Source organism: Saimiri boliviensis, chromosome 17 (assembly GCF_048565385.1).
Source record: "Saimiri boliviensis isolate mSaiBol1 chromosome 17, mSaiBol1.pri, whole genome shotgun sequence".
Taxonomy (NCBI): domain Eukaryota; kingdom Metazoa; phylum Chordata; class Mammalia; order Primates; family Cebidae; genus Saimiri; species Saimiri boliviensis.
The window spans coordinates 20,435,582-20,447,503 of NC_133465.1; the positions used below are offsets into that span (position 1 = coordinate 20,435,582).

The 11,922-nt window shown below is 55.5% G+C and overlaps 1 protein-coding gene across 2 annotated transcripts; it reads right to left on the reverse strand.

Annotated features, from left to right (window-relative positions):
• Window positions 1-1,760: 1,760 nt before the first annotated feature.
• Window positions 1,761-11,810, reverse strand: RFLNB (refilin B). Of its 2 annotated transcripts, XM_039476393.2 has the most exons (4): window positions 11,529-11,810; window positions 10,830-10,949; window positions 7,882-7,985; window positions 1,761-5,479 (listed from the first exon to the last, which is right to left on the reverse strand). In XM_039476393.2, the coding sequence occupies exons 1-4, from the start codon at window positions 11,742-11,744 to the stop codon at window positions 5,149-5,151; spliced, it is 771 nt and encodes a 256-aa protein (XP_039332327.1). In that variant the 5' UTR covers window positions 11,745-11,810; the 3' UTR covers window positions 1,761-5,148. The 2 variants fall into 2 exon arrangements, with proteins under 2 accessions (XP_039332327.1, XP_039332328.1); XM_039476394.2 differs by lacking the exon at window positions 10,830-10,949.
• Window positions 11,811-11,922: the final 112 nt, after the last annotated feature.

Sequence of the window (11,922 nt, forward strand, 5' to 3'; positions counted from 1 at the left end):
ACCAGCCTGAGCAATGTGGGGAAACCCTGTCTCTACAAAAAAATTTTAAAAATTAGCCAGATGTGGTGGCACGTGCCTGTAGTCCCAGCTACTCGGGAGGCTGAGGTGGGCAGGTTGCTGTGTCCAGAGGTTCTTGGGCAGCAGGGAGCTACGATTGTGCCACTGCACCCCAGTCTGGGAGACAGAGGGAGACCCTGTCTCAATAAAACAAAACAAATCAGAAATAAACATCTAATAGAGACTCATGGGCAGAAGCCGTGATGTCCCGGGCAGCAGCGGGAGGAGATGGTGGATCCCTATGCCCTCACCCCCAGATACAGGCCTTGTCCACCACAGGGAAGCATTGTGTGGAACACCTGCAGGGAAAGGCAAGAACCCCATGTGAACCTGTCTCTGTGGGATCTGTGGTGAGCACATGTTCTTGGACAAGGAACCGCAGATAGCATAGAAATCTTAGAGGCAGCCCAGAACGGGGGTGAATCACAGGTCAACATGGCAGATCAGCATCCAAGATGGTGGCCTCCAGCATCCAAGATGGCCTCCGTCTTGCACGGAGCAGCATCTCTGGGACATAATTACTTCCCAGTCATCAGTCAAAGACAGATACACACAGAACCTTGCCATGAATTGGATGCTTGAATGAAATACGGGGTCTCCCTCCATTTCCAATGTTTCTTGTTGACTCTCTGCTTTGCCCAAAGGGACTGACGGCGTGCAGGAAATGCCACCCCAAACTCTGGTACCTTGGCATACTGTGTGTTTTAAGCTCCAGGAAACTGAGAAAACAGCAGAGGCAAAGGGCTCTCTGGCCTTCCCTCAGCCTTTTCTGCCCTGAAGCAAGCCACAGAAATTATTTACTTTTTATTACTTTATTTATTTATTTATTTTTGAGATGGAGTCTCACTCCATCTCCAGGCCGGAGTGCAGTGGCACGATCTCGGCTCACTGCAACTTCCGCCTGCCACGTTCAAGTGATTCTCCTGCCTCAGCCTCCCAAGTAGCTGGTATTACAGGCACCTGCCACCACACTGCCTAATTTTGGTATTTTTAGTAGAGACAGGGTTTCACCATATCGGTCAGGTTGGTCTTGAACTCTTGTCCTCAGGTAATCCACCTGCCTCGGCCTCCCAAAGTGCTGGGATTACAGACGTGAGCCACCACAACCGGCCCCTTTCCTCTTTTTAATTTTTGTAAAGATGAGGTCATGCTACATTGCCAAGGCTGATCTCGAACTCCTGGCCTCCAGCGATCCTCCAGCCTTGGTCTTGTGAAGCGCTGGGATTATAGGTGTGAGCCCCCATGCTCAGCCACCCTTGGAAAATCTTGTAGATTTATATTGTTAAATATAATCACGTCTTAAAATTTCTCAAGATGAGGAGCTGTTTTTCTCATTTCGCTTAACGAAATATAATTTTACTTAAAAATAAGCATCTGTCAGGCCAGGCGCGGTGGCTCAAGCCTGTAATCCCAGCACTTTGGGAGGCCGAGGCGGGTGGATCACGAGGTCAAGAGATCGAGACCATCCTGGTCAACATGCTGAAACCCCGTCTCTACTAAAAATACTAAAAATTAGCTGGGCATGGTGGCGCGTGCCTGTAATCCCAGCTACTCAGGAGGCTGAGGCAGGAGAATTGCCTGAACCCAGGAGGCAGAGGTTGTGGTGCGCCGAGATCGCGCCATTGCACTCCAGCCTGGGTAACAAGAGCAAAACTCCGTCTCAAAAAAAAAAAAAAAAAAAAAAAAAAAAGCATCTGTCAAAGTTTTGTTTTTCAGATAATTTATTGTTAAATGGAGAAGTCGCAAAGCGAAAGGGAGCGTAACAGGTGTCAAAGGTCAACTGCAAACATCGCGTCTGTCAAACGCTTTCTGGTTGCCTAAGGTCAGAAACAGGGAAACCGTCAAACAGAAAGGTATTCGCTCAAATTAAAGTCTTTTTAAAAGGTCTGTAGTTTGAAAGGAAAACAACTTTTCGCTAAAAGTACCCTTATTACCTGAGCGCCATGATTTAAGAGACCAAGAAAAAAGATTTTTAATTAACAAATAAACAGTGTCTCTCACATACACTTAGGAATGTGTGTTTTTAATCAGTGGGTCTGAAAGCTCACTGCTTCCACTTTGCAAACGAACAGTGGACAGACGCCTGCGACCCACCCTGACAGGTTCCATTTTCCTCACACGCTTCCTTTTCTGCAGCTGTCAGCATAGCAGGTTTGGAGAGGAAGAGGGCTGGAAAGAACCACAGCTGCTCCCTAGTGAATAACTTAACACAGTAACACCTGGTTTTCCATTTGCATTACACATTCACAATCGCTCACTCCCACTTACTTTACTGATGAATTTCAGACTCTCTCCACACCTAGCATGATTTGCCTGAACTTAACAGTCCCCTAAGACAAAAGAAAAAAAAAAAGTCTCCTAAGGACACAGAAGAACATGTGACTCCCACCCTGCCGCGCAGCGGGTACTGTTTACATTAAGTGGAAACGGGGCAGAGCAAGGCCTCGAGGACCCCCTAACATTACCTAAAAATTACACTGACCACTTCACAGCATGAAATCAGACAGAAAAATCCACTGTTAGCGTGGCACTAGCTCTATCAACCACAGGAAGCATTTTTCACTCTGCACGTGACTATGAGGAGATCCTGGGGCGCCGAGTGCCCCTCACTGGGTCCCAGCTGAGCTTCACCCCGGAAGCTGGAGCCACCAAGAGGGGCCCGCAGGCCTTGTCTGCAGCGCCGTCGCGTCTGTTAGGGGCACAGCAGACCGAACGCTGCTGTCCGCAGGGGACAGCGTGGCTCTCCCCGCCTCCACCACCGTAGACGAGGCATTATCCCCGCACAGAGTCCCCGCCGTGGCTCCGGGAACCGCGTCGGGGCAGATGGAAGCCGTCCACGGAAACCGGAGTCACGGCGGAGGCTGAGCTCACGGCGCTTGGCAGGCGTCGGGCGCTTGACATAATCTGGGTGGATTCAAAGGAAGTATCTAGTTTGTTCTTTCCAGTATTGGAAGAAAAAAAGACCGTCTGCCACTTTCTTTACTCAGACACCGCAGGGATGGGCGGAAGGTTCTAAGGAGCAGGGGCTGGGGAGCGCGGGCGGTGGGAGGCAGGGCCCGGGCCTCGAACCCTGGTCACCGCCCCGTCGCTGGACCGGTTCAGCCGAATTCGCACCGACCTCGGGAACATCTTCAGTTGACTCCAGCTCCCCGACTGTCGCTTCCACTTGAACAGTGGCATCAGAGGGACGCAGGCCACGGCGGCAGCGGCCAGGTTTTGGCGCCATTCCCTACTCCAATTCAGCTTAGCTTGGCTGGTGTCGGGGGTCGGGGGCACAGATGTCCTTGCCTTTTTTTCTTTTAGAGATGGAAGCTCACTATGTTGCCTAGACTGGTCTCGAATTCTCGGGCTCAAGAGCTCCCCCTGCCTCAGTTTCCCCGAGTAGCTGGGACTACAGGCACGAGCCACCACACCGGCCTTCACTGCTTTTCGCACTAGTCCTAAGGCACTGGCAGAATCCCGCCAATTCTCACGCCAGCGAAGTCCTAAGAATGAGTCAAGCTCAGCCCCCTCTCAGAATGACCCGGTCGTCATCCGCCTCCGCCTCCTGCTCTTGCCCCGAGTATCCTCTCCCCTTATGGACTCCCAAAAGACGTGTTTTCCAAGTATACTGTTAACTCCAACAGTATGTTTTGAGAGAAACAGTACGTTTCTCTCAAAAAAAAAAAAAAAAAAAAAAAAAAAGCCCTCCACTCCGTTTTGCCTTGTGAGAAAATTAGAAAGTATTCTGAAACCCCAAAACACCTATCAGGAGAGCCTCGGAAGCCTGCGGAGACAGTCACCAGATGCCAGGGGTCCCAGGCATTTTGCCAAAGCCTGCGCTTGGAACTGACCACGAGGAAGGTACCAGAACCGAAGCCACCGCTCCCAAACCTGCCGTCCATGGCCTGGCCTTCCCGGAGCAGGCGACAGCAGAGCCAGCCTTTTTTTTTTTTAAGGCATTTTATATTGTGGTTTGGGTTTTTTGTTGTTGTTATCTTGAAAAAGATTTAGGGAATTACAAGACTTTAGGTCACAGGAAACACAAAAGGAGGTGGGAATTTAAACACACAGGAGGGAGCTCAGCTCCCCACAGACCGGCCCCGGCGGCACCGCCGTTGACTGAATTAGCACCACTTCTGTGCAGTGAAGACCCCGCGGCTGAAATTCCTTAAATCTCACTTTGCATCCCGGGACATTTCCACGCTCTTCTTCTGAGGCACTGACCCACGGATGGGGAGCTTCCCTCCCTCCCATCCCAGACAGCTGCTGCTTTCTGGCGGCCTCGTGGCCTTTTTATCTCCTCATCAGATGGAGACTTTGGGGAAGCATCACAGCAGCAAAGCAGGACAAACACTCCTTTCAAAAACAGCTTGAAATTAAAACACAAAGATCTCAGTCATTATGAGATGCAGTGATTTTTTTTTTCTTCCCTGGACTTGGAGGTATCTCTAGGTTAAACTCCTCTGGGGCTAGAATGACATGAAGGGCAAGGCCGCTGGGCTTGGCCAAGGTAGCTGGGGGCAGTGGAAGAGCCTTCTGACCCCAGCACAGCCTGCGGAGTCATGCGAGAGGTCGGGGGCAGGGCAGTGAAAAAGCTGGTCCCCCTAACCCTAACCCTGACCCCAGCCCAGCCTGCCGAGTCATCTGTGAGTTCAGGGGCAGCGGAAGAGCCGGTCCCCCTAACCCTAACCCTAACCCTGACCCCAGCCCAGCCTGGAGAGGTTGGGGGCAGGGCAGTGAAAGAGCCAGTCCCCCTAACCTTAACCCTAACCCCAGCCTGGAGAGGTCAGGGTCAGGGCAGCGGAAGAGCCAGTCCCCCCAACCCTAACCCTAACCCCAGCCTGGAGAGATCGGGGTCAGGGCATCGGAAGAGCCGGTCCCCCTAACCCTAACCCTGACCCCAGCCCAGCCTGGAGAGGTCGGGGGCAGGGCAGTGAAAGAGCCAGTCCCCCTAACCCTAACCCTAACCCTAACCCCAGCCTGGAGAGGTCGGGGTCAGGGCAGCAGAAGAGCCGGTCCCCCTAACCGTAACCCTGACCCCAGCCCAGCCTGGAGAGGTCCTGGTCAGGGCAGTGGAAGAGCCGCCCAGCCCCAGCCCCGCCTGCCGAGTCAGCATTCATCCGAGAGGTCGTCGCTGCCCAGGAGCTCCGTGGCTTCGAGCTCCACGCTGGACAGAAACCGCCTCAGCGTCTTGCGGCAGTTGTAATCCAGGGTGGTGGTGTAGATGGTCTTGGGGTACTTGCCGTAGACGATGGTGGTGCTGAGGAAGCGTGCGGGCTTGTGGCGTGGCTCCAGGCGCACCTCAGCCTTGTAGTTGCGCCACGTGCAGTTGGGGAGGCAGGTGACTGTCTGGCTGCAGGAGGCCACGGCCAGGCCCAGGGGCAGCTGCACGCCGTCCACGAAGTGTCGCTCCGAGTCGTACATGACCGAGGACGTGTACCTGACGGGAGATACAAGGCCCCGTGAAGCCGCTCCTCTAGCCAGGGGCTCGGGGTCCCTACCGTGACCTGGAGTCATCTGTGGCTGCACATGCAGAAGGTGGCCACTCCAGGGAGCAGCAGCACCCTAAGTGTTTTCATGGGGTCTAGAAAACACTGTATGCCAGGAACTCCTCCAAGTCCTTTCCAATTTAATCTTCCCAACAAGCCTGAGAGAGGAACCGAGGTGCGGAGACGCAGGCCACGGTGCTGCTGAGGGGTGGCGCCGGCATTCAAATGCAGGGTGAAGGCTTCCAAAGCCCACCCCGCATCCCTTCAGCCACTGCGGGCAGCAGCCCTGGGTCCCGCTCCCACTCACATAAGCTAAGACCTCCGCCAAGTCACTTCACTCCCTCAGCCTCCGTTTCCTTTCTGTAAAGGATGCCTGATGATAAACGGGTGGAGTGGTCCACAGAGCAAGGCACGTGCTGTCACTCTAACTCCTATGTAAGGAGGTGGATTCCACTGCCTCACGGGTGGGAGCCAGTTTCTCTGTCTCCTCCAGGGATCAATCAGCTCTTATTTATCTATCTATCTGTCTATCATCTATTTTTTGAGATGGAGTCCTGCTCTGTTGGCTGGAGTGCAGTGGTGCGATCTCAACTCAGTGCAACCTCCGCCTCCTGGGTTCAAGCAATTCTCCTGCCTCAGCCTCCCAGGCAGCTGGGGACTACAGGCACCCACCACCACACCTAGCTAATTCTTGCATTTTTAAAAGTAGAGATGGAGTTTTACCATCTTGGCCAGGCTGGTCTTGAAATCCTTAGCCTCAGGTGATCCGCCCTCCTCAGCCTCCCAAAGTGCTGGGATTACAGGCGTGAGCCATCGTGACCGGCCTCATTTTTTTTCTCTCTCTCTTTTTTTTTTCGGTTGTTGTTGTAGGTAATACTGCTATTTTTTTTTTCTTTTTTTAAAAAAAGAGAGGTTCTCACTCAGTTGCCCAGGTTGGAGTGCAGTGGCATAATCGATTCACTGTAGCCTCAACCTCCCAGGCTCAAGCAATCTTCCCACCTCAGCCTCCTGAGTAGCTAGGACTACAGGCGTGCACCACCCAGATAATTTTTGTCTTTTGTGTAGAGACGGATTTCACTATTGTTGCCCAGGCTGGTCTCAAACCATCCTCTTGCTACAGTCCCCCAGAATGCCGGGATTACGGGGGTGAGCCACCGTGCCTAGCCCGGAGTTAGTTTTCTTTTTTTTCTTTGAGCTGGAGTCTCACTATATTGCCCAGGTTGGAGTGCAGTGGTGCAGTCTTAGCTCACTGCAACCCGCACCTCCAGAGTTCAAGTGATTCTCCTGCCTCAGCCTCCCACGTAGCTGGGACTACAGGCATGCACCCCCACATCTGGCTAATTTTTGTACTTTTACTAGAGACGGGGTTTCACCATGTTGGCCAGGATAGCCTCGATCTCCAGACTTCGTGATCTGCCTGCCTCGACCTCCCAAAGTGCTGGATTACAGGAGTGAGCTGCTGCACCCGGCCCGGAAGTTCGTTTTCTTATAGAAGCAAAGCTTTCAGGCATTTTACTGAATTACTATGGCTCTGTAGATACCGAACTGTGTACAGGTGTCACATACAGACACATCTAACAGCACTGCCCCTAAGCAGCCCCTACCCATGGCTGGGTGAGTAAGAATCAGAATTCTTTTGTGAGTCAGATGGAAAAGTCTCGCCTCCTCAGGTAAGTGGTGAAGGGCCGGTGGGAGCAGACGTCATGAAGTCCCGGCCCCATTTTGTTCAGAATTCAAGCCTCACAGGCACAGAAGTCCGGGCCGCTCACCTCGAAACGGATGAACCTCTCCTTTGTTCCATGTCAAAGAGCCTTTGTGTTAACGCAACTGAAACTCCAGCTATGAAACCACCAGGTACCAAAAGTAAAACTCCTGTCTCTAAAGAGGCCTGTCCTTAACCGAGCCTCTAAATGCATCTTTGCCCCCAGGTAGTCCTGAATGAGATGGTTCCCAGGGGAAGACCCGCACCTGCCTAGTGAAACTGTACCGTGGGACAAGGTTGCACTACCTCACAGAGGGGTTTGCAGGTCAGGGAGTCGGGGGCAGCAGCTTCTGGAAAGAATAATTAATTTCTGACAGAAATGTAAGCCTCATCAGGCCCCGGTATGTGATGTCCAGAATAGAAGCTGCAGAGCTCTGCACATAACACGATCTCATTCCTACTGTAAGAAGCATGTCTCTAAGTGCACTGGTTAGAACGCAGGGAAAAACGAGGGCCCACCAAACTATCAATCGCCTTTGGCACAGTTCTGCAATTAACTAACGCTTTTAATAACAAGCATTAATATCTCGAATGAAAAATGAACTGTTAAGAACAGAATGAAAGTGGGGCCTGCTGTATTTCTGTATTTACCTTACTTCCTTTGGTGGTAAGGGGTCAAACTCCACTCCTTCGCCAAAGGACAGGGGGCACAGCCTCAGTGCACAGCTGGGAGGCAGAGGCAGAGACGCTGGATTCTTAAGGACAGAGAAGAAGGCAGTTAGAGCTCTTGTGGGCCCTTTCTTCCTTCCTTCTTTCTTTCCTTCCTTTCTTTTTCTTCCTTCTCCTTCCTTCCTTCCTTCTTTCTCTCTCTCTCTCTCTTTCTTTTTTATTCTTGAGATGGAGTCTCACTCCATTGCCCAGGCTGGAGTGCAGTGGTGTGATCTCGGCTCACCGCAGCCTCTGCCACTCAGGTTCAAACGATTCTCCTGCCTCAGCCTCCTGAGTAGCTGGCAGATTACAGGCATGCATCACCATGCCTGGCCAATTTTTTTGTATTTTTAATGGTGATGCGGTTTTGTCATGTTGGCCCGGCTGGTCTTGAACTCCTGACCTCAGGTGACCCGCCCACCTCCGCCTCTCAAAGTGCTAGGATTACAGGCGTGAGCCACCCGGCCTGGCCCCCGAAGGCCATTTCGAAGCATGGCCAACAGGAGACTGTGACTCTGAGCCTCCAGCTGATGGGCCTGGCTGGGATCTGTGTCCCCCCTGCTGGGCATGCCAGAGAAGCACTGGGCAGGGAGCCGAGAGATCTGGGTTCAAATACCAGGCTGACCACGACTGTGCCGTGTGCCTCAGAGGAGTCACATTGCATGCCCTGTGACCGTATCAGCACAGCAAGGCGACACCCCCTTCCCCTGCTGAGGTTGTGGGAAAGGAGCTTCAGCCAGCCGCCGCCCCCGGCCACGCGGTGGGAAACCTTGGTGAGCTGAGGCTCACCTCGCCAGAACCCTCCATTCCATAGCGCTCTGTCTCAATAACACTCTAGGAAAGGTCAAAACAAAAAAGATGCCACCAGGGAACTTTCTGCTTTTCAACTGAAGATTCAATCTGGCCAAGGGCAGTGGCTCACACCTGTAATCCCAGCACTTTGGGAAGCGGAGGTGGGAGGATCCCTTGAGCCCAGGAGTTTGAGACCAGCCTGGCCAACATGGTGAAACCCTGTCTCTACTAAAAGTACAAAAATTAGCCAGGAGTGGTGGCAGGTGCCTGAAGTCTAGCTGCTGGGGAGGCTGAGGCACGAGCATTGCTTGAACCCAGGACGCAGAGGTTGCAGTAACACGACATCGTGCCCCTGTTCTCCAGCCTGGGTGACTGAGACTATGTCAAAAAAAAAAAAAAAAAAAGACACCAAATGTTCTTCCTGTCACCCTCCACCATCCAGCATGCTCAGCGAAGCCGAGCACAGCAGCAATTCCGGCCGGGTCACTGTGTGGGACTCTGATTAACCAGGAAGGTTCTAGAAGGCGGTGCTGGCTTTCACCAGGTTGCAGGAATCCGGGCCTCTGTGTTAAGCAGGCAAAGTTAAACATGGTGCAGAGTCTGAGCCCAGAAGCCCTTTGGTGACCAGGGATCTCATTTTCTTTACCTAATTTGAGATAAGGATGTGCATTTGGGCCAGGGTGTGGAGTTAGCAGCCCCACCCCAGCGTCTCCATTTCTAGAGGCAAACATTTCTAGAAGGCTAGAAGGTTGGCTCTGAGACCAGGACTAGGTGTCAAAAGGGGGTTGGGATTGCGAAAGCCAAGGGGGCCCAGGATGGGAGAGGCAGAGGGTCCTGAGAGTCCAGATCCTGGGCCTGGGTGGAGGCTCAGCAAGGCCGGGGTGGAGGAGGGGCTGTGGGTGGGAACCAAGGTCAGTGAACTGTGTGTGTGGGGGTGGAGGGTGCATCGTGTGTGGAAGGACGAATTATGCGTGGGAGGGTGAACTGTGTGGGGTGAATCGTGTGTGGGGGTGAATTGTGTGTGGGGGTGAATTGTGTGGGGAGTGAATTGTAGGGGGTGAATTTTATGTAGGGGTGAATCGTGTGTGTGGGTGAATCATGTGTGGAGGTGAATCGTGTGTCGGGTGAATCGTGTGTGGAGGTGAATCGTGTGTAAAGGTGAATCGTGTGTGGGGGTGAATTGTGTGTGGGGGTGAATTGTGTGGGGAGTGAATTGTAGGGGGGTGAATCGTGTGTGTGGGTGAATCGTGTGTGTGGGTGAATTGTGTGGGGAGTGAATTGTAGAGGGGCGAATCGTGTGTGTGGGTGAATCGTGTATGTGGGTGAATTGCGTGGGGAGTGAATTATAGGGGAGTGAATCGTATGTGGGGGTGAATCGTGTGTGGGGGTGAATTGTGCGTGTGGGTGAATTGTGTGGGGGATGAATTGTGGGGGGTACATAAGGTGTGGGCATTAGCTTCTGCAAACAGTCCCTACATAGTGACAGCAGGCCCTGCTCCCCCCACCAGCTCTCTGGCTGCCAGACCCTCCCCAACAGAAGCGGGCACCTCCCAGGCGTCCCCATGAGAAGGTGGGTGCTTCTGTGAACGCAGCACCGCCTTCCAGGCATCCCCAGGGCCCTCAGTTCTCTCGCCTTCTCTGCTTCCACTCCTGCCCACCCTGAGCACCGCCTTTGCTCCAGGCTGGGGCTGGGGTCACGGGGCGGAGGTGCAGAGAGGGGGCAGCAGACACATGAACGAACAGCCACTGTGGGATGGGGACGCAGCTGTGGACGCTGGCGAGGCCCTGGGGAGCATCAAGGGAAGGCGGAGGTGACGCAAGCGGGGCACTGAGGGACTAGCAGGACTCCTCCGGGGAGATGCCTTGGGCGCGCGGGCGGAGGGCACAGTGGAAACGCGGGGGTGAGCGTCCTGCGGCTGGGGTAGGTGGACGCGGTGGGACGGGGGGGCACTGACGGCCGAGCTGAAGCAGCCCCGCCTGGGGATGGACGTGAGGACCCCGCCCTGATGCCCACCCAGAGTCAGGGTGGAGCGCGACACCACCAGCACCGCGGAGCCCCCACAGGGTCACCAGGAACAGTGGGGCGCCGCCAACCTCACCCGGGGAGGGCTGACATCCCACCCGTGGCTGCAGCCCCCTTCGGGCGTCGCTGAGACCGCGGGCAGGATGTGGGTTCCGTGGGTTCCGCAGCGACACCGGCGTCCGAGCGACTCCCAGGGCTACAGATTAGGGGGAGGTTTTTCCTTCTATGAAAACTTTAAAGTAAAATAAAAGGTTCCACCGCCCAGAGGCCTCCCAGCCATCAAGTTCCCGGGGTTCCGGCAAAGAGGGGCCTCGAGGCCGCAGCTGGGGCGGGACCTTTCGGGAAAGGTCAGGGAGGCGGTCTTCGCTCTGGGGTGGGGATCGCGGGGCGCAAGCGCTGCGGGGAGGCCGGGAGGAGGCAGGAGCCCCAGGAGCCCAAATCGCCGGGTGTCGGCCAGGGTCGGGGCGGGCAAGGGTTCCCTCCAGGCTCCCCCAGCAGCCCGGCGGCCGCCACCGAAGAGAGGAGACCGCTCTGCGCTCCCGGGGCTCCCGCGCCTCCCGGGCGACGACAACTTTCCAGCCACCGGCTCCAGGTGGCTCCCGCCCCCGCTCCCTGCAAGGAACGCGCTCCCGACAGAGCTCCGAGACAAGGGATCCTGGGGTCCCACAGAGCTCCGAGACCCGGGTTCCCGGGATCCCACAGAGCTCCGAGACTGGGAATCCCGGGCCCGACAGCCGCCGCGTTCGGGGAGCAGGAGCCTGCGGGGGCCACTCACCGGAGCCGTGGGGGTCGCCGCCGCGTCGGGCTCCAGCGCCCCCGGGGCCGGAGCGCGCTCCCCGCCGCCTCCGCCGCCCGCGGCCGCCGCGAGCCCCCAGTGGCTGGGGCTGGGGCTTGGGGGGAGCCCCGAGTCCGGGCTGTCCAGGACGCCGTCGCCCTTCTTCTTCGTGTCCACGAGCTCCGGCACATCCTGCAGGCTCAGCCGGCCCACCATGGCGGCGCGCGACGGGACCCGAGGCACCGAAGCCGGGGTCTTGGGCGAGCGAGGGGCACAGACACGGGCCGGGGCCGCTGCCCGCCCGGCCGCCCTCTCGCCCTCCCTGCCCCGCTGCCCGCGCGCCGCCCGCGCGCCGCCCGGGTCTCGCCGCCGCCCGCCGCGCCCCGCTCTCCGC